The sequence below is a fragment of the Rhodamnia argentea genome, chromosome 7 (assembly GCF_020921035.1).
Source record: "Rhodamnia argentea isolate NSW1041297 chromosome 7, ASM2092103v1, whole genome shotgun sequence".
NCBI lineage: Eukaryota > Viridiplantae > Streptophyta > Magnoliopsida > Myrtales > Myrtaceae > Rhodamnia > Rhodamnia argentea.
Window position 1 is genome coordinate 7687724 of NC_063156.1, and position 22678 is coordinate 7710401.

General features: G+C 41.3%; 4 protein-coding genes across 8 annotated transcripts; 2 read left to right on the top strand and 2 right to left on the bottom strand.

Moving 5' to 3' along the window:
* Positions 1-1278: 1278 nt before the first annotated feature.
* On the top strand, positions 1279-21050 carry LOC115746915 (protein FATTY ACID EXPORT 3, chloroplastic). 4 transcript variants are annotated; one of them, XM_030682897.2, is made up of 7 exons: positions 1279-1639; positions 2124-2517; positions 2760-2927; positions 4866-4912; positions 5025-5062; positions 5632-5751; positions 21039-21050. In XM_030682897.2, the coding sequence occupies exons 1-6, from the start codon at positions 1391-1393 to the stop codon at positions 5723-5725; spliced, it is 990 nt and encodes a 329-aa protein (XP_030538757.1). In that variant the 5' UTR covers positions 1279-1390; the 3' UTR covers positions 5726-5751; positions 21039-21050. The 4 variants fall into 4 exon arrangements, with proteins under 4 accessions (XP_030538757.1, XP_030538755.1, XP_030538753.1 ...); XM_030682895.2 differs by lacking the exon at positions 21039-21050 and adding an exon at positions 5890-6228 and having other exon boundaries at positions 5632-5736; XM_030682893.2 differs by lacking the exon at positions 21039-21050 and adding an exon at positions 5860-6228 and having other exon boundaries at positions 1280-1639; positions 5632-5735.
* Positions 7258-14689, bottom strand: LOC115746914 (vacuolar-sorting receptor 1-like). Of its 2 annotated transcripts, none has more exons than XM_030682888.2 (13): positions 14007-14689; positions 12807-13499; positions 11899-11987; positions 11737-11806; positions 11572-11655; positions 10785-10861; positions 10620-10701; positions 10237-10319; positions 10096-10162; positions 9008-9136; positions 8268-8377; positions 7764-7909; positions 7258-7690 (listed from the first exon to the last, which is right to left on the bottom strand). In XM_030682888.2, the coding sequence occupies exons 1-12, from the start codon at positions 14308-14310 to the stop codon at positions 7811-7813; spliced, it is 1887 nt and encodes a 628-aa protein (XP_030538748.1). In that variant the 5' UTR covers positions 14311-14689; the 3' UTR covers positions 7258-7690; positions 7764-7810. The 2 variants fall into 2 exon arrangements, with proteins under 2 accessions (XP_030538748.1, XP_030538749.1); XM_030682889.2 differs by having other exon boundaries at positions 7258-7712; positions 14007-14688.
* On the top strand, positions 15687-16832 carry LOC115732834. Its single transcript, XM_030663521.2, has 2 exons — positions 15687-16109; positions 16201-16832. Exons 1-2 carry the CDS (start codon positions 15945-15947, stop codon positions 16714-16716), a joined length of 681 nt encoding a protein of 226 aa, XP_030519381.2. The 5' UTR covers positions 15687-15944; the 3' UTR covers positions 16717-16832.
* On the bottom strand, positions 19582-21000 carry LOC115746916 (probable WRKY transcription factor 70). The gene is made up of 3 exons (XM_030682899.2): positions 20594-21000; positions 20369-20473; positions 19582-20219 (listed from the first exon to the last, which is right to left on the bottom strand). Exons 1-3 carry the CDS (start codon positions 20896-20898, stop codon positions 19814-19816), a joined length of 816 nt encoding a protein of 271 aa, XP_030538759.1. The 5' UTR covers positions 20899-21000; the 3' UTR covers positions 19582-19813.
* Positions 21051-22678: the final 1628 nt, after the last annotated feature.

Genomic DNA, 22678 nt, shown 5'->3' on the forward strand with positions numbered 1-22678 from the left:
TAGATCCGGATAGGATTTCTTAAGAGAGCGCACACGAGAAAAAACAAGTTTTTTTTTTCATAATTACCGCATCTCCTCAGCGCCGGCCCACCTCTTCGCCGCGTCGGCTTGCTTCTTCGGCGATCGCGATCGTTAAGTGTGGCCGCCTCTCCAGCAGAGCCATACTAGGGTCTTGACATGTTATAAAGAACTCAAGGTTAATTATTGACTTTTAAGGTAACTCTTTTGGACAACCTGTATTGGTTCATCTTCAACTTGTGAAAAGAGGTCGAATAATTCCTTTAGTTAGATTATTTACTCACTTGACAGAACAACAGGCAAGGCAAGTGTATCTTTTTCAAAGTATTCGACTCCAAATCAAGACCCTTGGTTCTACCGGGTCTACTCGATCGATATCGTGCCTTGATTTATATGGTACAAGCCTCCGCTCAATAATAACTCACTTATGAGAACTCATCATTGAATAATTTTTGAAACATTATGATGTTTCGACAAAATAGAGTCAATCTCAACTACGAGTTACCTCTACTTATTCGATATTACATTCGCATTTTACTAAACAATAGATAAGATATGACAAAATTCTTGAATTTTTTATCCTATCTTATCTAGTTATGTCCTAACTAGAAATCTGGACGACCAAACACAACTTTATTATTATTCTATCTTACTTTTTTTTTTCCCTTTTTCAAGCGACATCTAATTTTTGGCGACGTTATCTCTTAGTTCTGATTTATGGACCGCATAGAATCTTACTTCTTTAATCATTGTTATCGTATCTCAAATTCGACTATATGCTCCGGTGATATTATGCAATTTACTATAGCCATAGAATTCATATGAGTATCTAATTTTGAACTAAATTAATAGTAAATACAATTCACTGGTTTCATCAATCGAGCCATTTCAAGTCAAAACGAGTGACTATGCATCGAAAAATACATTTTATTGATTTCTTAATCTACGTTTGTTTGCAAAAAATTTATGAACCGTTGACAAAAGTGAATGGTGGAAAATATTTTCATATGTTTAAGCTAATGTAAGACACAAATTATTGTCCGCAATACAATTTTTTTTATCGATTAATTATTTCAAATAATATATGCGAATATTTAAAAAAAATGCATTAAAAAATCATTTATTTTTTGCGAAAGTATATTAGCGTGACCATATATATGTGAATTAAGTTTATATGGTGTAATTTACTGTCTCTTCCGACCAAAAAAAATAGATGTACTTTTTTTTTCGACCAAAAGAAAAAAAAAAACAATAGATGTACTTTTGGACACCAGTGAAAGTGACTTGGTGGTGTGTCCTCGAGAGCTTCGCCATCGTGTCTCCTCCTCCTTAAACCCTCCTCCGCTCTCGCTTGCCGTCTGACACTCAGAGAATGAGCTTCTCCATGGAGTCCTTGCTGGTCAAAAACCCTAGCCTGAACTCCACCTCCTTGCCTATCCGGCGAGCCGCCATTTCTCGGTCGCCGTCGTCTCTGCGTCTCGAGTCTCTTCTCCGACCTCGCGCCCCCAGGTTCTCTGTCGCTTCCGAAAATGGCCCTCCCGGAGGGCTCCGCTTCGGTCTCCACTCCCTTCATAGGAGGAGTTCGTCTGTCATTGCCTTCGCAGCTTCTCACGAGGAGTCGGTAAGCTCCCGAGACGAGATTTCATTGCGTTTTCCGTTTCGGTGATTGGGGGCATGAGTCGTTGAATTTTCTTTTTCGTTGATACCTGTTTTGTTGATTCTCTGGATGATGGATTCACTCGAGCAATTGCACGTCTGAATTAGGATCCTTTTGGATTTTCCTTGCATTTGATGAGGCATTCCTCTGGTATTGGTGTCCATATTAAAGACCAATTTCATTTTGTTGTTGTTGTTGTTGTTGCTCAAGGCTTTGATTTATAATGCATTTTTGGGCCTTATTCTGTGTATTTTTTGGTTGTAAAATGGATTCTATTGAGAAATATTTGGGGCGATTTGTGCTGTATTGGGATTATCTTGTCAATTTAATTCCACGGAAGTGTTAATATCTAACACTCATCCTTCATCACTATCTCCGTCTTCTTTAATTAGTATAAGATTGATTAAACCAGGTCTTTTTCTCGTCCTATCTGATTTTGACGTTTTAGAAGCATTCGGAACTCGATGTGGAAAAGGAAAACGGTGATCTTGATAAGAAAGCTGAAGAATCAGAAGAAGCATGGGAACAGACTTTAGATGCTTTCAAGGAGCAAGCTTTGAAGATGCAGAGCATCTCACAGGAAGCCTATGAAATATACTCTAAGAAAGCAGCGGTCATTCTGAAAGAAACTGCAGAGCAGTTGAAAATTCAAGCAGAAAAGGCCAGATATGATTTGAGTGTAGTAGCGAAAGAACTCAGCGAGGAAGGTAAAGAATATCTGTCCGCAGCTGCGGAGAAATCACCCGAACCTGTGAAGGAGATTGTAGAAACGTTTTCCACTCCGACTGAGGATCTAAATGATATCTCAAAAGTCCAGGACTTTTACCTTGGAATTCCATACGGTAAGATTGTTTGTGTAAGAATTGACTGACCAACTCCGTTTGTGATTACTTTCTAAAGGGTAGCTTTACGAGAGGTTTCTTGCAATCTTTCCATCGAGTTGCATAGTCGGAGCATTCATCCACATAATTTAAAATCAATTTCTTTGGCTTGTGCGAAAATAATCTCCTATGTGCTTTCTTTCCTTCTCAGCTATTTTATTACTTCTTTCTTCCTCACTTCACAATTATTAGATGCTTTGCAGGATTGCTTCTTTCCGTCGGTGGTTTCCTTTCTTTCATGCTAACGGGGAGCATTTCTGCCATCAGATTTGGTGTCATCCTTGGAGGTACTCTTTTGGCTTTCAGCGTATCAAGTTTGAGATATTACAAAAGAGGAAAATCTTCTTCTCTAGCCTTGAAAGGGCAGGCAGGTTAGTACGTCTTTCCTTTTTCCAATATTAGAGGCTTCTTGGCGATATTGGCATGGCATTTTATTTCCCTATTCGCATAAATGTCTGGTACCGTGATCCTCTCATTTATGGTAATAAAAACAAATTATGTGTCAACCGCCAGTTCGAGGCTAATTTCCAGCACCCGGGTAGTGGTCTGCCAGGATTTGTGTTAAAGTAGTGTTTTATTGATTGATGAGTTCATTGATCAGATTCTATACCTTGAAAATCCATCTGCGTGCTGTCATTCACTGTGGGCCTTACCTAGCTATCCGAGAATCATCATGACGTGGCTTTGTATCATGTGCTGATATCTTGTTGGCTCTGGGTATATGTCCAAATTTCAGGTTTATAATTTGACAAGTTCTGTTACTAATTTGTATTGTCAACGACAATATCCTCATTTGAGCATACGTGACGGGAATTCAATACGGTGAATTCGTGGGAAGTTTTTTCTTTCCTTAAGGGCATGCCTAGATAGATTATTTACTTCTTTCTTAGTATTTTGTGATGGATGCGTTTCGACTTTCTCTTAACCCTATACACCCGAGACTTTCATACTATACAAATATTGCAAGTATATGTGAATGCAAACTTTTTTTTTTTTTTGGCCATTTATATGACTTTTTCAGTTTTGATAAGAAAGCAAACTGTTGTCCTTGGCTTTTCAAAAAGCTGAACCAAACAGGTTTTTTCTGCTATCAATTGGAGCTGTCACTAGAGATCCAAGGGCTAGGTTGAGAAATTTAAGATTTATTAAAGCTACATGATGAAGCTTCTATGACATGCTTGCGATGCACAAGCATCAAGGGCATGCAGTGCCACATGGTGGTTTTAAGTCTTGAGTAGTTACAAATTGAAACCAGACCAGACCCAAGAACCAATCAGGACTGATTCGCAGTTTCATTGGTTTGTTGATTTTTCACATCATCAAAATAGATGATTACAGCGAATAAATAATTGTTAAGTCCATTGCCAGTGTAATTTGTTTTTCCGGTCAGCATTAGATAATCGACATGTGTACTTGGAAATAATTGTGTAAACCAAAATTTTCATATGTCCATCATCCAAATACATGACTAAATCATTTTGATACTGCGGTGAACCTAGTAAAAAGTTCACAGACACACACATTTTGCTCACAATATATCAAACAAGGTTGCTGAGTACTTGGTCAGCACAAGCTGCTAGTATCCACAAGCTTTACGCATCAATCTTGTGACTGTCAGTTTGTAATCGACTTTCCAAAACACTTGTCCGTGAAGAAAGTAAAAGACTGACCCCTATATACGTGAGACGGTCAGAGTAGCTTTGGCTTAGTTAGCAGAGCACTTCCCCTGTAATTTAGAGGTAGGCTTGGACCATGCTGCGACTGCAGATTTGACTGGGCTGATCTTGGCTGCAGATTTAACCAATTGAAATCCTGTTCGCTTGTGATCTTATCCAAAATGTGGCTTCCAAAATATTTCTTTCTATTGGCTTCCCTCTACCTATTTGACAGTCAATACCTAGGATGCTTGGGTGTTCGTGGTGGAATTAAGGGGGCCTCTGTTGGTTGGAATCGAGGGAAGTCTGTCAGTATCAAGCAATGATTTACCTGTCAAGTACCTCCTATTTTCTTTGTTAATCTTTTTCAATGGTAACTTACAGAATGATTTTCTTGGGTAAATGAGTATCAATCAGGATCTTTCGACTGTGCCAAGTAAAAAGAAAGAAATCTCTTCCTTAATTTAAAGATGTGTAAAGATGCAAATACATTGGCCATTTACTCTTATCATGGTGCAATGAACCTTGTCCTTTAAATAGATTTGGGCATGCATAAGTTTTTTATTTTCCTATTTATTTATAATCCTGCTATCTCTAAGTACGCTGCTCCAATTGTTTTGAGTCTCATATGGAGATACATTTGTCCGTCTGTAGGAATTGCTGGAATAATATTTCTTAGAGAGATACGCTTCCTGTCTCAGGTAGACGGATATTCCTTGGTCATTATTAGACAGTCTTCATTATTTGTCTACTTTCCTATGTGCTCGATTGATCATTATCAAGAGTTCTGATGATTTTTTTCCTCTTTTGCAGAGGCTATCCTTTTTTAGTTTTTTGATGACTGTCGTCAGGTTAGTGGGACTCTTAAACAACTTACTATTTTCTATTTCATTAATTTTGCTGTGGGTTGGTTTTCTATCTTGTGGATCTTATGGGCAGACTTCAGTCATTTTGAGCCATGTGACAGCTCCTAGTAAATTGACGTAATCTTTGGGTTCATTGTCTTCTGTTTTTAGACTTTCACCTTGCTAGCTCCGTAAGCGGCAAGATACTCCCACGTTCCTTTGCTCGACACATAGATTACTATGTTGAAACTGTGCCTGGGGAATATTTGTCCTTTCCCCCTAATAATGGAGACATTGGAGATGTTATTTGACAAAATCATGGACTGGCTCACTGGCGTGTTTCTTCTGTGGTCGACTTTTTAGAGGATGAGAAAACGGTGCACCTCTTAATGGATATGTGAAGTATAATAGTAGAAAACATGCAACTCTAGTTCCAAATTTGTAGTATCTTCATGTTTACTGAAGTTTTGGAGATCTGTACAGCAACCATTTTGTTTTTCCCATTTTGGTGCATCTTTCTGCAGTGTTTCACGGAGCGATTATTCTTTCAATTGGTGATTTGTTTTCTTGTGCAGTGGGGGGATGCTGGCGTTTTACCTGTATAAGATCAAGCAGAAAAGAGATCAGATGAAAGGTCCTTCCTGCGAAGAGGGAATGGAAACTCAATGAATCAGTTATAGTAAGTATCATCGATCGTCAAATGAAAAGTAGTGATTGTGTGAGACAAATGGTGGTTCTGTGGCTGGCCAGTGACATAACTTAGCTGTAAATCTGATCTGCACTTCTCTAAATTCTTCATGTAGAAATTCTCCCAAAACTGCAGTAGCTAGGATATACAAGAGGCGCGGCAAGCAGAAGCAGAAAAAGCTACATGCTATTGGAGATCAGAGTCCAGTTCTGGCGTGTTCTTGCGTGCCTGTCACCTCTAGATAAATGTTGTGGTGTCAAACCAGTTAGGAGGTTTGTTCAATCTTTGGGGACGGAGTGTTGGGGGTGAGAATAATGATGCGGAACTCTTGTCTTTGTCGGGGGCTCAGGTACCGGGGTTTATATTTCCTCTGTATATTAAAACTAAATGCCGAGAATTTGTTTGAAGATGCCTGCAGTGAATCAATGCTTTGGATTGTCGATTGTTACTCAAGGAGTTCTGCGCCTTGAAAGGTTTGATCTTTCTTCTAGAGAGTCAATAATCATACAGCTTTCCGAATGCATAATACTATAATGGCATGATCGATGGTTTCCATGTAAGTTCATGCAGTCCGACGAAGTAACGAGGGTAGCCGGTGGGTAGTTGATGAATTCGGAACACTCCCAGGTGTGCATGATGCTTGTAATCGCGTTTGTCGCCAATCATTTTACTGAGAAATTCTCTCACTTTGATGATAAGTTTTAGGTGCGCTCTATTTTGACGAGCGCTTAAAAATGGAAACACGTTTCGGATCATCAGATTTGCAACTCTGATCTTTCGATCGTGTTACATAAAAGAAAAGAAAGGCTGGTCAAATAATCATCATCAAGCACTTTTGTGCATCGATCAATAACTTTTCTCAAAAAAAGTTATCAGTTACTCAAATATTTGAACTTACCTACTAATTTGAAGAGGTACTATGTTGTGGAGATTACTAATTACTGATAAGCAAGTAATCTTTTGTCAATTAGAATACTGCATCGATCTCTTGATATAACTATTGTTTTTTGAAATTTACTTTTTCATGTGAGTAGTCAGAGCTACTTAGGAAGTTACAACTTTAGATAGGCTGTAAGTTCCTCTTAGTTTTCACTATGATAACTTACTAACCACCATTAATGAATTCTAGTAGCCATAATCAAATCATGATAAAATTACTTCGTAATTATACTTACCGAAACAAATATAAACTTCATTTCTTGATTTGATGTGCTTTTCGTGAAGAAAATAGTCGTCACGGACCGTGTTTATAGCTTACAAAAGTAAATCAGAAAACATCTTATATTCTGGCAGGTAACAGAGATATTCCCTCCCATCAACTATCGAAAATTCTGCTTGTTCACTTGAACCCCGATTTTGGCATTCGAAATCAGGTTTACACATAAAAAAGGAACACTCGAAGTAATGGACAGAACCATCTCGTAGACCCTGGTATGAAAAAGTTCTGATCTCACGTTGAGAAGTAGTCAAAACCGACGCCTTCTTCTGGGGTTATTGATGGTAGTCGTAGGAGTAGCAAACACACTAACTACACATGTTTCTTCGACGCACGCATAGCGCATCTTTATATGTCATTCACATAACAACTATTGAGGAAGTTGTGGACACCTAAATTAATACAGAAGCAATTCCATTTCCGGGTAACCATCACATGTCATGTCATTAATCACAGAAACACCAGTCTGTGTGCCTTCAAACCCATTTATGAAGGGGAAAGTGGGTAATCACGTACTTGGAAAGCAAGAAAAGGGGGCAAGAAGGGAAAAAAGATGGAAAGCAAAGCAATAGGTAAACAAGCAACTGCTATGCCCACTTAAGTCTCAAATGATGCTTCTTCTTTATGTAAAGCAAGTTTATGAATTGAAAAGTTGCAAGTATACAAAAACCAAGGCTGAGAGTGACAAGTCCGTTCGCTATGAAAAGCAAAGGCCAACAAGGGACACTACCTGTGTCGAAGGATTGAGGAACCTGTGAGGTCGGAGAATAACTATCTGTCCGCGGTAAAGATCATTAGCTTACATAAATATCTGTATTACTTGACGGAGTCCCTCCTCACGTGTCTCCCTTCAGATATCGGTGTGAGAGCCATGACTCGGCACCTCCACATGACCGTCCAGCGGCATGTACTGTGCCATGATTGATCGTATCTCGGTGTCCATGTAACTCTGCAACACAATTTCATTGACAAATCACTAGAGTGAAAATTCAGATGACCACGGTTTTGACTGATCTACCAAGAGATAGACTGAATGACTATTTATATCACATAGTACGGAGCTCCTTTTCTTCTTCTGATGTTCGCAACTTTCGTAACTTCAAGGTTACTCCCTACGAGGTAGTTCAAGGACGATGCTTATTGTCTACAATTACTGCACTGCCTTTCTCTAGACGGTTTAACCTATATTCAGATTACTCGAATCATAAACTAATACATGTTAGCAGTTCAATTGGCTTTGCCCAAGCCTTCATGATAAACTGAAACAATGTATCTTCCCAATACAAACAAGCCAAGAGAAATCTTACCCGGATTCTGTATTTGTAGACCACGTATGCTCCAACTCCAGCAGCAGCCAAGCCGAAAATGACGATCCAGAAAAATCCTCCGAAATTAGACTTCTTGGCAGAGTGTGTACCTGCATTAGGGAAAAGAAAACATTGAAAATGTATGAAGGCAAAGCTATAAAAATTCCACATTTCATAGACAGGCGACTTGATAGGTTCAATTAATCAAACCAGGTTCTTACTCAAGCTTTGCTGCTTTTCCTCCTCACTTTATCTATTGTGAAGTACAAAACTGGTGTTAAGAACACATTCTGTGCACTTCACAGCTTTAATTTTGGAACAGATGGTTGCGCAGGTTTTAAATAGAAGAGGTTTCCATCTGTATTCTGGGTCACCATTCACCCATTTATTAGTCTCCTTTCACTCGTCAGTACATTCCCTTCTGTACAGGATTTAGGGATTATTAAGAAAAAACTCACCCACACACATCGGATCTACATGCTTAAGGCTTTTGTCCGTCATATCAATCCATGAGGAAGGGGGTCAACTTACAATGTATAAATTGCATTCTCTATTGGTCTAATTAGAATAGACAGTTGTGCTCTTAAACCTAGAAACGGTACCTTTTCCAAAGCAAAAAGTAAGAAAGTTATCACAAAAATAACAAGTTCAACTCTCAAAGGTTTGTGAGTCATTGTATTATTTTACTGTTCAGAAAAGTCAATTATCCATGAAGAAGTCTGCACATTAAGATCACTCACTTATGCAGGTATCGTATTCCCGCATGTACAATAAACCACTGCTGCAGGTGCACTCAAAGCCACCCCATGTGTCCTTGCATTTGCATTCTGGGCACTGGCAGACTTTCTTTTCTTTGCATTCATCCACATCTAAGCAAAACCATCAATACACTCAAAAGCTCAGCAGCAGTTGTCCAAGCACTCCGTATATGTATAATCTAGGGATAATGATGCAAATAGTCCCTAAACTGTGGCCTAATTTGCAATGTGGTTACTGAACTACTAATTTATTCAATATAGTCACTGAACCTTAACCCAATGTGCAATGTCTTTCCCGAATTATAAATTTGTTCGATGTGATCCTTATCCTTTTGGCACATGTTCAATTTAGTCACTAACCTATATGAAATATTCAATGTTGTCCTTCCATTAATTCAAGTTCGAGGATAATATTGAACATTTCTATGTAGTTCAGAGACTAAATTAACCATGTACCAAAGATTCAAGGATCACATTAAACAAATTAAAAGTTCAGGGACGACATTGCACGTTGGGCTAAAGTTCAGGGATCACATTGAACAAATTAAAAGTTCAGGGACCACATTACATATTGAGTCAAAGTACAAGGACCATTTGTATCGAATTCCCTTTAATCTACTATGTACAGTAAGAGCAAAACAAGAAAAAGAAGCATGCGTACAAATCCTGTTGACATGCGGAAAGTCTTTACTCTTTTCCCCTACCCACTAACAAGCCTACAATTGATTGGCTGACAAACTAACACAAAGGACCACATGCATCAGAGCGACACATGGTGACACACTGACACAACCCTACCATAGTCAAAAAATTGAAACTGGCATCTCAAACCCTATCATCAAGTACAGCAACTAAGATATCTGGGAATGCACTCTCTAACTATATCAACTGATCCCATGAATGGTTGATTTATGGAGAGCTCAGTGTTACATCCATGGGAAATACTTTTCAGATGAAAACTGAGATGCCTAGACAGAAATTGCATTCTCTGCAAAGAACCTTTCTACTTTACATGATTAATAAAATTAGAGGTTCTAGAGCTGATAATCAGGATAGGTTAATTTCAATACCTTCGCAGGAATTCACTCCATCTCCAGTGAAGCCAGGAGGACATTTGCAACCAGTGCTGCTGTCATCCTGGAAGAACAATCATATATATTTGGACAGAACAGACAAACTTAATGCTTAAAGCAAAGAGTGCATGAGCTTACAACACAAGCAGAGAATGTCCTGCCACCACGCGTATCATTCCAGCAGCCGCCATTGTTGGTTTCACAGTGTAAAGTTCCAGAAGCTGTCAAGTAGTTGAATTAGAAAGATAGGTAATAAAGGAATGTTCTTGTTATCTAAAGTTCGAGGAAAGCCAGAAGTGAGTCACAAGCAAACCTGAATTTCTGTAGGGTTTTCAGGAAAATGGTAAGAGGGAAATAAGTTCTTGGAAAAAAATTTCTCCAAGTGAAGTTCAGATTTACAGTTTAAAACAGTACTAACTGAAAATTAAGAGACTGCATACTTTACAAACATTTAATGCATTCTCCGATTCCGTTTCATTTGACAGAACCAGTTGAATTCGCACTCTACAAAACATAGTTACCTTCACAGTGTGTATAACCATCACCGACGAATTTCACACCTTGCACAAGAGGGCATTCACAAACTCTTCCCCGAAATGTATCCTGAAATAGAAGAAACCAATGCAGAGCATCAAGATGTGATGCCAAGGACCCCAAACTATATCATAAAGATTTTGAGAACATACCCGGCATGCAGTAATTTTAGCAACTTTATCCTGCCAGCAACCCCCATTGTTTTCCAAACATTCATTTGTTTCAATATCTGCAGATACATAATTTTCTGAAAAGATGTTGCAGATACATAATTTTCTGAAACATATAAGGATCTATCCATAGTGTCAAATTAACAAATGAAAGATTGACATCTCTCAAGCCAATGTGAACAACTTCTATGAAAGATATGGAGTGTGCATGGTGGAAGAGTTTGAACTGCAAGCCATTTTAAGAGATTCATCTTGTGTAGCGCACTGTTCTCTATAATTAATTCCAAGGATAAAGGAGGAGTTGGATTTCATCTAGTCAAACCGGTTATCAATTGTAAAATGCCAACAGGCCTTGCATCCAATTTGGTCATCCTCTCTCTTTGTGCATTCCTTTTTACACTGAAAAGGTAATGCATGGTTTTCTACTACTGGGGCTAATCCCTCACGTAGGAAGTATGGCCAAATCACGTGGACAAGCATACTAACTTTTGTTAAAACATCACTAAGGACCGTAAAAAATTCAGATGCCAAATTGAGTTTTCCTTTTACCAGTTCTCAAATCAACTTTGCCTTTATACACACACATAGTAGATAGATCATGAATCAATTTTGCCAGCTAAGCACTAGAGTAAAAGGGCAGCAGGTTATTGAGCTTGCCTATGAGACTGAGAAAGTTTGAACACAATAATGTACAAAGGAAGTTTGTGAAGGCGAAAAGAAAAATAATTATAACGCATGGAATTAGACAAAAAGGATCACAGATGAGTACCTGAACTTAAACAAATAGCTGGTTCAGTGGTTTCTTGGAAACCTGCACATAAGGCTTTAAGGACTGCTCCTCCATCCAATTTACCTACAACCATCGAAATAATGGATCAGCAAAACAAGATCAGTCAGAATGTCAATAACTTTTGAGGTCGTGGCTTGCTGAGACCTCTGTATTGTCGATTGTTAATGATTAAAGTAGGCAAAATAGAAACATCTCCACGAGACCCTTCGCCAATCTGAAACCAATTTGAAAGAAACAGCGCCAATTAAAAAGGCACAACAAAGACTGAGCAATGGAGAGAATAATAGAGTAAATCAGAAACAAAACCTGTGCGTCCTGTTCAGCTTTGAGGACTGGGTTGTCCACATCGGTGTCAGTGTCACCTATGCATTCGTTTATCTTCTCGAGATCAACACCTTCAGAGTAATTTAAATATTATGACCACAACATTGTCCAAAAGACTCAGATCATTAGATGACCAAGCACAGCAAAGATTAACAGATGGCGAACGTCATAGTATATGGCCAATTAGAAATCTAAACCATCATGTCTTCCATGATCCACAAGAAATAAATAAATCAGCGTAATAGCTTTGTTCAAGTTAAATTACCAATTGGACCCCAAAAAAAAAAAAAGTTAAATTACCAAGGAGGGATTTTGTGGTTCGACAGTCTATTGGGGTTTTTTGCAATTATAATTATGATTATTCGCCTCTAGAAACAATTCTGCAGGATGACAACCTAATGGCATTTAGTAATAAATTTGTTATGAGCACATTGCGGACATAGATAAGAACAACATAAGAGTAGTGAGAACCCAAATTTGTGACCCACAAAGCAAAAGAAGAACAGAAGTGCAGTTGCGCTATTTTTCGCACACGCACACGCACATGCACCAGAGCCACAGGCACACAGTCCTCGAGGATGACATTTCTATTCTGGTCGTTAGTGTTCTGAAAAAAATGTCATTTGGAACGACTAAAAATAACAATTCCTCGCCAGCAGATTTAAATGTGAAATTAGACACAGAAGTCATTCAAAGCTGGTCTTTTTCTTGTGAGAAAGTATGTCAGTAAGCAGATAAAAGTACGTATAGTTAATCGAGTTCATGCATGATTTAAGTCTTCATGCCTGATACGATGCCGCATCACTACACATCTTCATGTCTGCTGTCATCCAGAAACTGTTAAGAAGACTAACCAAAGTCTAAGAGTTTCAAGAACGAATGAACCTTACCAAGTGATTGGATGACTTTTTCTGCGCATTCTTTGGTGAACTTCTCCTCTTTCATTGGGCACCGAATTGCAAAGTCAGTCACAAAATCCCACCAAAGCCATGGCTTGCTGCTCACATTAGCCACTTTAAAAAGGCAAATTTGGCGTAAATTCTGAAGCACAACATCCCTTCCATTATAGCCTTTACCAAAATCCTGCTCAGGATCAGGAGCACAGTACCTTCCGTTGTTAATACACTGTGACCGGCACTGGTCGCTCGAAAGAAATTCTGGGGGGCAGAACCAGGTTATATAGTGGGGTGTGAACTGGGCATACCCTTTACGCTCAAGTATTTGAGCAGCCCCCTTAAAGTTCTTAACAAACTCAATCTGAGTGTCGCATTTTGGCCCACACTCGTCGTTGCTATTTGTCCAGAATTCATACTCAACCCGCTCATCTGGATGAGGAAGAGCTTCAGTCCAGTCAAGGTGCATAGTGACCATGTCCCCATCAGACAAAGCTTTCTTTATGTCATCTCCCAATGATTTTTTGATAAGTGCAGCGGGAATAGTGATGTTCTGAAGATAACCAGAATCACCATGGTCTTCTCCTGGGGTATCCATGGTGATCAAATCCCCATCTCTGTCGTCTGCAACAAGAATCGCTGCAGCACCACCATTCTGCGCATTCCAAGCCTTCAATGTGAAGTAACACACTGCATTGACAGCAAGTTAACTGTGGGCAAGCAAAGGCACATATAAACTAGAAGTACCTTATCTGACTCCTAATTACTAGCTGTAAATAAAGGATATGACTATTCTTGTGAATAGAATAATTGTTCGGTTTGTGCAGCAGCCAAACATGGATGATGCCACAGCACACGCTGTTTTTCAAGTGCCGGAGCTAATCTGTCAATAAATTTTTCAAAGTCGATATAGGTTATCTTTGGGAAGCATGAATTTTTAAGTTCAAGATGAGATGAGAGCGGCCCTCGTGTTCTCAAGTCTCAACCGTTAAATGACACATTAACCAGTATCAGACACAAGTCACCTAATACATGACCGACAATCCTTAATTAACTGGAAAACAAAGAGCTAGTTGCTAAGTTAAGTAATGAAAAGCAAGTGATTGAAATTGACCCACTACAAGAACCCGCTAACCAAAAGCGAATCAACTTCACGACTCAAAACACGAACTCAGAAACGAGCAAACATGTCCCTACCTCCTCGATCAGCAAGTAAAACAATGGGCAGTTGCCTAGTAGCGGACTTGAACGAAGCATTGAAATTTTCGAAGCTCTCGCACGCATCCCGATTGTCTTTCGGATAAAATACGGTCCCCGGCATCGACCCTCCATATTGAGGGACTCCGAAATTCCCAATCGCGCTCTCGTAGCTTCCCTTCAACGATGCCGGAGTAGACACCTTCAAGCTGTTCTTCTCCACCACAAACCTTCCCAGGCAAGACCCAGCCAGGACGCACCAAACCCAGATCGAAAGCTTCGATCTTTCCCACGTTCTCGCCATTCTTTCCCTCCGACCGATCGAATTGGTCTTTGCCCATTAGATGGAGAGGAGCAAGTAATTGTTTCAGCTGGGAAAAGTCCAAGCACATGAGACGACTTGGATTGATGATAACAAGGTACGAAACACGACGTTCGATTACGTCCAAAACAAGGTTCTTTTTGCCCGCCTGCATCAGGTCAAATTCTTTGTCTCGTCTCGGGTCGGAATGATAATCGCGAGCAGAGGATTCATCGGGTTCATCAGGTGGACTTCAGCGTACGAAGAGTTTCGCTGCTGCGAAGAAGAAAAGAATTTGAACAACATCGGACATGGGATTCAAGCGGGACGGATTGAGGACGACGTGCCGTTCCAAACCCCGTTCCAATAATTTTCTATTGCTCTTCAAATCCGATCGCAGCCCGTTACTGATTTTAATATATCTCGAGTTTGCCCCTTTAAAACAAACTATAAGTATTGCAACTCACTTAAATTTCATAGCATTTTTCTCCGTCACTTGAGCATCGTACTTTTTTGCGTTCATTTAAATATCATGTAACTTTTCAATTGATGACTTGAATGCTATAATTTTTCAAAAATGTTTATCATATACACGCGACGTCCTTGTCCCAGATTCCTTTTCTTTTAAAAAGGAGGTTCTCTTAGCGTGCCTTGCGATTGGATTTCGTGCAAATTACGTTGCTCACCATTGACCCTCAACAATAATTAGAGTGATTCCAACGAGGTTAATCAATTTTTAAACTCAGCCTCCAGAAACTATAAGCTATTGACAACATGGAAGTTTCCGGCAACCACACACACACCATTCACGATCATTACCATGGAGCATGTGGAACTCAAGCAATCAACTGCCGCAATAGACCCAATCCATATAAATCCGGGTTGAGACAAGTATGTCCGTTCGCCCGCCCGATGTATTCGACTCTTGTCCTATCCGCATCGAATCCACCAGGTACTACCAAAGCAAAAGATGTTTCTCGGGACGATCATCTCAACTTTTGGCCTGCGAATTCAAAGAGTAGTAAAATTGTTAAGAGGAAGGAAGAACTTGAGTTGGACAAAGTTTTCCCCGACATTGAAAATTTGGTTCTGCATCATCTATGGATTTCACTAGGGACCCAAGTTCAAAGGAAGCGCACTGAGAAATCTTGGCTAAGTGGGCAGAGGACAAATCACCAGAAATTATCACGAAATTGGCTCAAGCTTTAGCCTTTGCTTTTGCCTCATCCGCTTTAGTGCCTGCTGACATTGCATGGTGACGGCGACGCCATTGATCTTCTTTAATGCAAATCGTGGACCGCCATTTTTGTGGTTAGTGGGAAGCTCTTCCTCACGCTTCGTGCGCTGTTACATGGAACGCAACGTTACCCCTTCTTTAGGGAGAGAAGCCGGCACAATTCGATACCAGATCTTGCAAAAATTAAAGCATAAAGTTGATCGGGATGCACATCGTTCGAAGTACTGTAATTGATCGGTTACGTCACGTCGGTTCTACAGTGCTCCCCACTTCCGAAGCACTATATAAGTGGGGTGGTGATAGAGGAGAAGTTTGGCGGATGCTGAAGAAGCTTAGGCTCCCTTTATTCCGGGTGCAGCAGGCAACATCTCCCTGAATTGAGTCCGTCTCGGATCGAAAGATGAGAGTGATCACGTACTCGGACACGGTGCTGGTGCCGCTGAGCCTCTTCCTCACCGTAGGTTACCACGCCTATCTTTGGCACAGCATCAAGCGCAAGCCCTCCGTCACCACCATCGGCCACGACGTGCAGAAGCGCAAGGCATGGTTTCTTGCCCTCAAAGAGGTAATCAGACCGGTCCCCGGTTTCCCCGCTTCGAACGACATTAGAAGTGGCGATTGTAGTTCAAAAAGTGTTCCTGTTTATCGGTTCGCAGGGGGACGAGAAGGCGGGCATGTTGGCGGTCCAAAGCACGCGGAACACCCTGATGGTGACCATCCTGACTGCATCCATAGCCATCCTGATCAACTTGGCGCTCGCGGCGCTCACTAACAACGCCTACGACGCGGCCCACCTCTTCGGCAGCACCTTGTTCGGCTCCAAATCCCCCAAGATCTTCGCCCTCAAGTACGGCTCAGCGTGTTTCTTCTCGAGCTTCAGCTTCTTGTGCAGCTCGATGGCGGTCGGCTACTTGATCGACGCGAATTTCTTGATAAATGCAACTCCCGGAGACGGCACATTCTCTTCCTCCCCCTACACGCAAGTGGTTTTCGAGAGAGGTTTCTTGCTGGCCCTTTTCGGGAACCGGCTGCTCTGCATGACGTTTCCCCTGCTGATGTGGATGTTCGGGCCGGTCCCGGTCGCGCTCTCCTCCGGGGCGTTGGTGTGGGGGCTTTACGAGCTCGATTTTGCCCGGAGATCTCCGCTTTATGCCGACAAAAACCGTGCATGAGCAATTCGGAATTGTACGAATTGAGATGGACCAAACTGCAATTCAATTGCCTCATCAAGCTGGATTGATGTACATTTAGGCTTAGACATGGCTTGATATGTCTACCAAACTGTGGTATTTTTTGTAAAAAAAAAAAAAAAAAAAAAAAAAAAAAAAAAAAAAAAAAAAAAAAAAAAAAAAAAAAAATAAAAATATAAATTTAAAAAAAAAAAAAAAAAAAAAAAAAAAAAAAAAAAAAAAAAAAAAAAAAAAAAAAAAAAAAAAAAAAAAAAGTTACTACATTTGCTGTTGATTCTTCCAACTTCCAAAAGTGGAAATTTTTCATGGTGGCATTTCTTGGTCAACGATCTTTAGCTTTTACGGTACCGTGAGCTTTTCTTTTCGGCCACAGATGTAATCGGGCTTGTGAATTGAAAACGACCAAAATTTTCTAGCAAGATATGAACATTTCACATGTGGAAGAATCGCAAATGAAATGACATGAGCTCGGGGGAAAATTTTCTCCAACCATGTTTATGATTAGTAGATTACAAGTTATAGAGTTCCTTTTCTAAGATATTGCTTTGACATATTAGATAAAAGAAAATTCATGCCAATGACAAAATAGAGTAGCCAGTAGGTTAGTCGACGCTGATCGAGAAAAAAAAGGCCCAAGAATGTTCGCTTTTTTTTATGTTATTGGCACCTAACTAACTGCGCCAACTCACTTGGGTCAAGAATTGACATGTTAAGAGTGATTTTCTTGAACCAACTAATATACTCTTAAGAATTAAAGATGGCGACGAGATAGATTTGGGGATGATTGGCCTCGTCGAACTCGTTCCAAACTCCGGATTGGGTCTTTTAAATAGAGTTTTCGGGTGTGTTTGCTCGAGTGAAAAGGATTTTTCCGTGAATTGATTTTATAAACTTTTCAAGCACTTATTTTGCGAAAAAAATGGTTAGTCAATTGAAAAATCATTTACAGTCGAAGAATTAAAGCATGTTTAAAGTTAGGAAAGTGAATTTCGTAGCTAGAAAAGTGGGGAATCATTTTCTCGAAACAAGCACACCTTTCGTTCCATCTCCTTCCCACTTATGTACGTGAGGACAAGAAGGACTGCTGCAAGGATCTGAATCTTTTCGAGTGTGGTCCGAAGAAGCTCAGCTGAAGGGTCTCTCTTTGTCTGTTCCTTGTCCTCTCAGAAGTCAAAACACGGGAGCGGTTGAGCACAAGCCCGAAGACAGGTACTGAATCTGGATCAACTAAAGCCCAGACTAGTCCCACTTTCATGCTGATTATGCACACGTATAACCCACAGTGATTTCGACCCGTCGAATCAAGCTCCCTTGGCTTCGATGCATTGTTCCGCGTTTGCGGAAAAAGAAGATTGCATTGTGTTCCACCCCGGATGACAGCGTATGGTGGTGTCGGTATCGATTATAGCTTTTTGCAAGAGTTGAATGCGTGAGGGAGGATTCAAACTCGACAGGATCGAAGCGGCACCATGCCGCCCCCAAATCGCCCCCCACGAGGCAAGTCGAAGAGTTAGAAAAAGTACTAGCTGACCCAGATGAGCTGAACATCTTTGGGTAGATCGAAGCAAAAGATTGTCATAAGGCATACAATAAGAAGCATTACAGACACTTCAAAAGCTGTCTCTTAACATCTTGTGTATTCAATGTTACTTTAGGTTGTTTTGAACATGTTTTATTTCTTCTTGAAAAGATTAAGCAAGACTTCCATTCCTCGCCCCTCTTCCTCGATCCAAAGTTCCAGTTCCATCAGTAGAATCCAAACTGTTCAAGGTCATCTAAGTTCGAGTCTTGACATTGCTCTTATCAAGTCGACTAACATGGCGAGTGCAGAATATACTTTGATTGAGAACTACACCTGTTATCAATAATCATACCAGTGACATTAGCTTATTGTGCAAAATCTAAGTACTTTAAAGCACATTAGACCTAGTGCGATGCAAGAAACCGCGCATTTTCCACTTGCCAAACCATCATTGGTCATACTCATCAGCACAACCCCAGGATGAACAATGTACTAAACCATGGTGAGCAAGCCAATTAACCTAGTTGCTTAGGTCCTGTTTAGTTTCCAGTTACTCATTTATCCCTAAGCTAATACAACACCACTCAATCAAATCAGTTTCGAGCTCAGATTCATAGTATCGGTTGCGTGGCTCATCAGTAGCAAAAGGTCGAAAAGGTTTCAGCTGGAGTTGGAGTAAATGCGCAGTACGATAACTACATTAGTAACTAAGCTAAATGAGTTCAGAGTTAATGCACTTTTGCTCTACCGATTGGCCCTTCTTAACATGCTAAAAAGCTCCATCTCATAGCTTTTAACTTGAAAGGCGAAAGCCAAATCACAAGCTAAAGAGTGGCAGCCGATTTAAGCAAGCAGCGCAGACATATCCGAGCTAGCAATCTGTGTCACAGCCACACATAGTTGTAGCAATGGGATAGGCGACAGATTCAACAGAAGATCATCTCCAGAACTATAGATCAATATGAGAATTCGGCTGGCATGTCGGGCAAAATTGGACAAAACCCTCGAGATATAGTATGTGTTTGGCCATGATCAAGAAGGATAAATAGCGCAAATTGATCACATAGGACCTCTTTTCCATGCAACAATCAAATATATAGGACCCTTGCGAAATCGAAATTGAAGGTAAGAGTTATAAAGTTCATGCATATGCCCCGGTGGGATCAGCCGAAATTCAAAAACTCGAACTTGTTACCGATCAAAGGACAAGACTCCACAAGCAACGGCCAGACTAATATAGGAGACCATCTGCCAGCTCTTGATGTTCATTGCTCATCCCATGTAGCAGATCAATGTCGAGAAGGCACGGAGGATTCTCCGGTTAATTTACACTGTAAAGGGACTGTTTATTGATCTCTTCCGAATTAGTAGGGCTAAGATTTTACACCATTGGAGAATCTCAGTGACCATCCATCTTCATCTCAAGCAGAAAACACCGTATGGATCGGAGCACGCATTCGTCTTGAACAGATGAAATGGATGAGGTCCACCGGTTTCAATAGTTGCAGATGGACCTCAGGAGTACCTACACCGGGTCGAGGCGATGGCCCCAATGTATCAGTACAATCCATAGTGCATGAAATCCTCAACCTGATCCACCTCTGTCGCCCAGTATTCTGCGAGGAAATTGCAATCACTGGGCGGCGATTGGGTGCTGAGTAGGGCGTGATCGCCCCCCGGCACCGTCTCTTCTTGCCCGTGTTCCTCCTTGAGCGACCCGAAGCTCAGCGAGGAGAAGAAGGGGTTGTTCTGCGAGCTCGAGGCGTTGCTGCCGAAGCTGACGAGGTTCTTGGCGTCCTCGTCCTCAGGATCGAAGATGATCTGAGGGGAGTTTAGCAGGTTCTTGCAGGTGTGGACGCCGTAGTACGTGGTCTGGTACATGGGAGGGTCCTTGGAGATCATCTGGACTTGCTTGGTCGCTTGGCACTTCTGTTCAAACTTGTGGGTGCACCTGTAATAGCTCCTGCATTCCAAAGATCGGCAAGACGAAGAAGAAGAAGTTCAAGATTAAGCAGAACACTTCACCGATCTAAGCAATTCTAAACTGTCCACCTCAGAGATCGGAGGCTGCGTACCCTAATGCCCGTCAAGAGAGAGAATCACACCCATTACCTGGGGAAATCTGTGTTGAGGATTGATTTTTGGCCGTACTTTCTCCAAGCATGACCATCGTCGGTGAGTGCCGTGCTGATTCTTGACCATGAATCCGAACCCCTCCTGCAAACAACAAATCCCCCACGAAAAAGAAAGACGAAGAGAAGATCAAATCTCATCCACTGTAGCTACTGAAGATCAAATGAGTGACACACGAATCTCTTCAGCGACATACTAATTTACCTTCTCTTGTAGCGTCCTCTGCCATCTTTGCGCCTGCTGCTCTCCTCGGAAGAATCTTGGGACCCGGTGGTGGTGCGGTCGTCGGGACCGTCCGAGACTTGAGAGCGGTCGTCGGGCTCGGAGTGGCCCAACCTGGAGAGAGCGTTGGCGAAGGAAGCGACGAGCTCGTCGGCGACGTCCTCGGCCGAGGGCGACGGCGACCCGCCGCGGGACATGGCGTTCAGGAGCTGCTTGGCCAGATCTTGGCCTCGGACCAGCTCTTTCATGGCCTCCACTTTCCGATGGCCGAACGACGAATCTTCCATTCTTTTCTTCTCGTGGGTATAAACAATCAGTCGGCGTCTTGCTGATAGATGAGGCTGACGATGATGATGAGTGGAGGATAAGAGACTCAGAGAGATCGAATGGGGAGGTGGTGTACGTTTGTCGTGCGGAAAATAAATAGGGAAGAGCCTCGGTGAAAAGAAGCAAATGCTGCACGTTCATGGAAGGAGCCCAGAAAATTGCCAGTAGCCTTCACGCGCCGCTGGGGTAATCCCCACGCGCTCTATCTCATCAACGTCCATTTTGGAATTCATTTAAGGATTTTTTTTTTATACATGTGTAATGTAATTTTTGAATTTTTAATTTATTGAATACGATCTCTAGACTTTTCATATATGTTCAATTTAACTCATAAATTATATAAAAATGTTCAATATTATCCTTTCATTTATTTAAGAAAAAATTTAGAGATAACATTATATGTTAAGGTAAAGTTTAGAGATAATTTGTGTCATTTTTTCTCTTTTTTTCGAATGAAAAGTGATGCTCTTTTGGTGTTGGGTTGAGTGCAGCACCACTTGTGAGTTGTTTTGATCTTCCATTTTATCTTGCAATTCAAGCCCTCTAAGTTGCTTGACATGTGATTGAATCATTCGGCTTTGGACACTAGTCCGCTTACCTAGATCCTCTACCTCGAATCACAGTTATTGTCCATCAGGACTTTTGTCATTGGCCCCTGTCAGGCCACCAACTTCTTTGCCCCTACTAGGTGGAGACGACAGGGTCTATCCATGCTAAAGGATCTTCATCCTTGGGTCATTGACACTTTCGACATTTACAAAAAGGGGACAATATAAAGACGTACAACACATGGACTAACTACACAATCATTGCCCATTATCCACCCAAAAGAAAGACAGAAAGGAGAGTGGCCCAATGAGCTTCTATCATATTGAGGATGTACCATGTCTGTGCCGATGATGTGTTTTAAGAGCAATCAATTTACTTTCGGGCTAGCCGTGTTTTCAGGCACGCTTCTTTGGCTCTTGTCTATTTGGGGAGAGGGCTCCAATAATTGCTCGATCCCCTCTCTTGTACGATTTTGTCCGTACTTATCTCAATTCTGATTAATTAAGTGGGATTCCATATCTTTTTATCCAGTTTATATCTTTTTTTCGTGTGCTTCTGAGAGAAATTCACGTATTGTGAATGCTCGTGGAAGAAGTATATGAATACTCCGACAACATAATCATTCCCATTTTGAGGTTAAGGCTTAGAGATGGGAATCAACAAAATCCCAAATCAGTCCAAAAACATAAAAAGATTGCGAACAAGCAATAACAACATTAATGGAATCTTACCCAAAAAGACGAAAACCACGACTGACTCTCCATCCCAAACATGTCGTGGGGTCAGATAAGATAAGACCGGAGCGACGAGTTCGCGACACGCGCTCGAATCCGCGACTGGTCGTCTGACATCGGGTCACTGCGGCCCTCCATCCTCCCGCTGAGCGCGCGCTGGCGTCAGCATGCCAGCGTCATCACCCCGCGTCAGCACCGGCTTCGTGAAGTCCAGGCTCATTATCCACATGTGGAGGCCCCCATTTTTTTTTACCAAAAAAGGAAAAAATCCACATGTGGAGCCCCCCCGGCGCGGGCGAAATGACGGAAATGGGCCCCCCGAGCAGCGCGCTTCTCCCGAATTAACGGGATCCGCCCCTTGGGGGGTAGAGGCGTCTTTTCCCTCGGGAGGGAAAAGGACAAAAACATAGTAGGTAAGTGGGGAAACACCCCCGAGTCGTTGCCTATCTAACGCTAC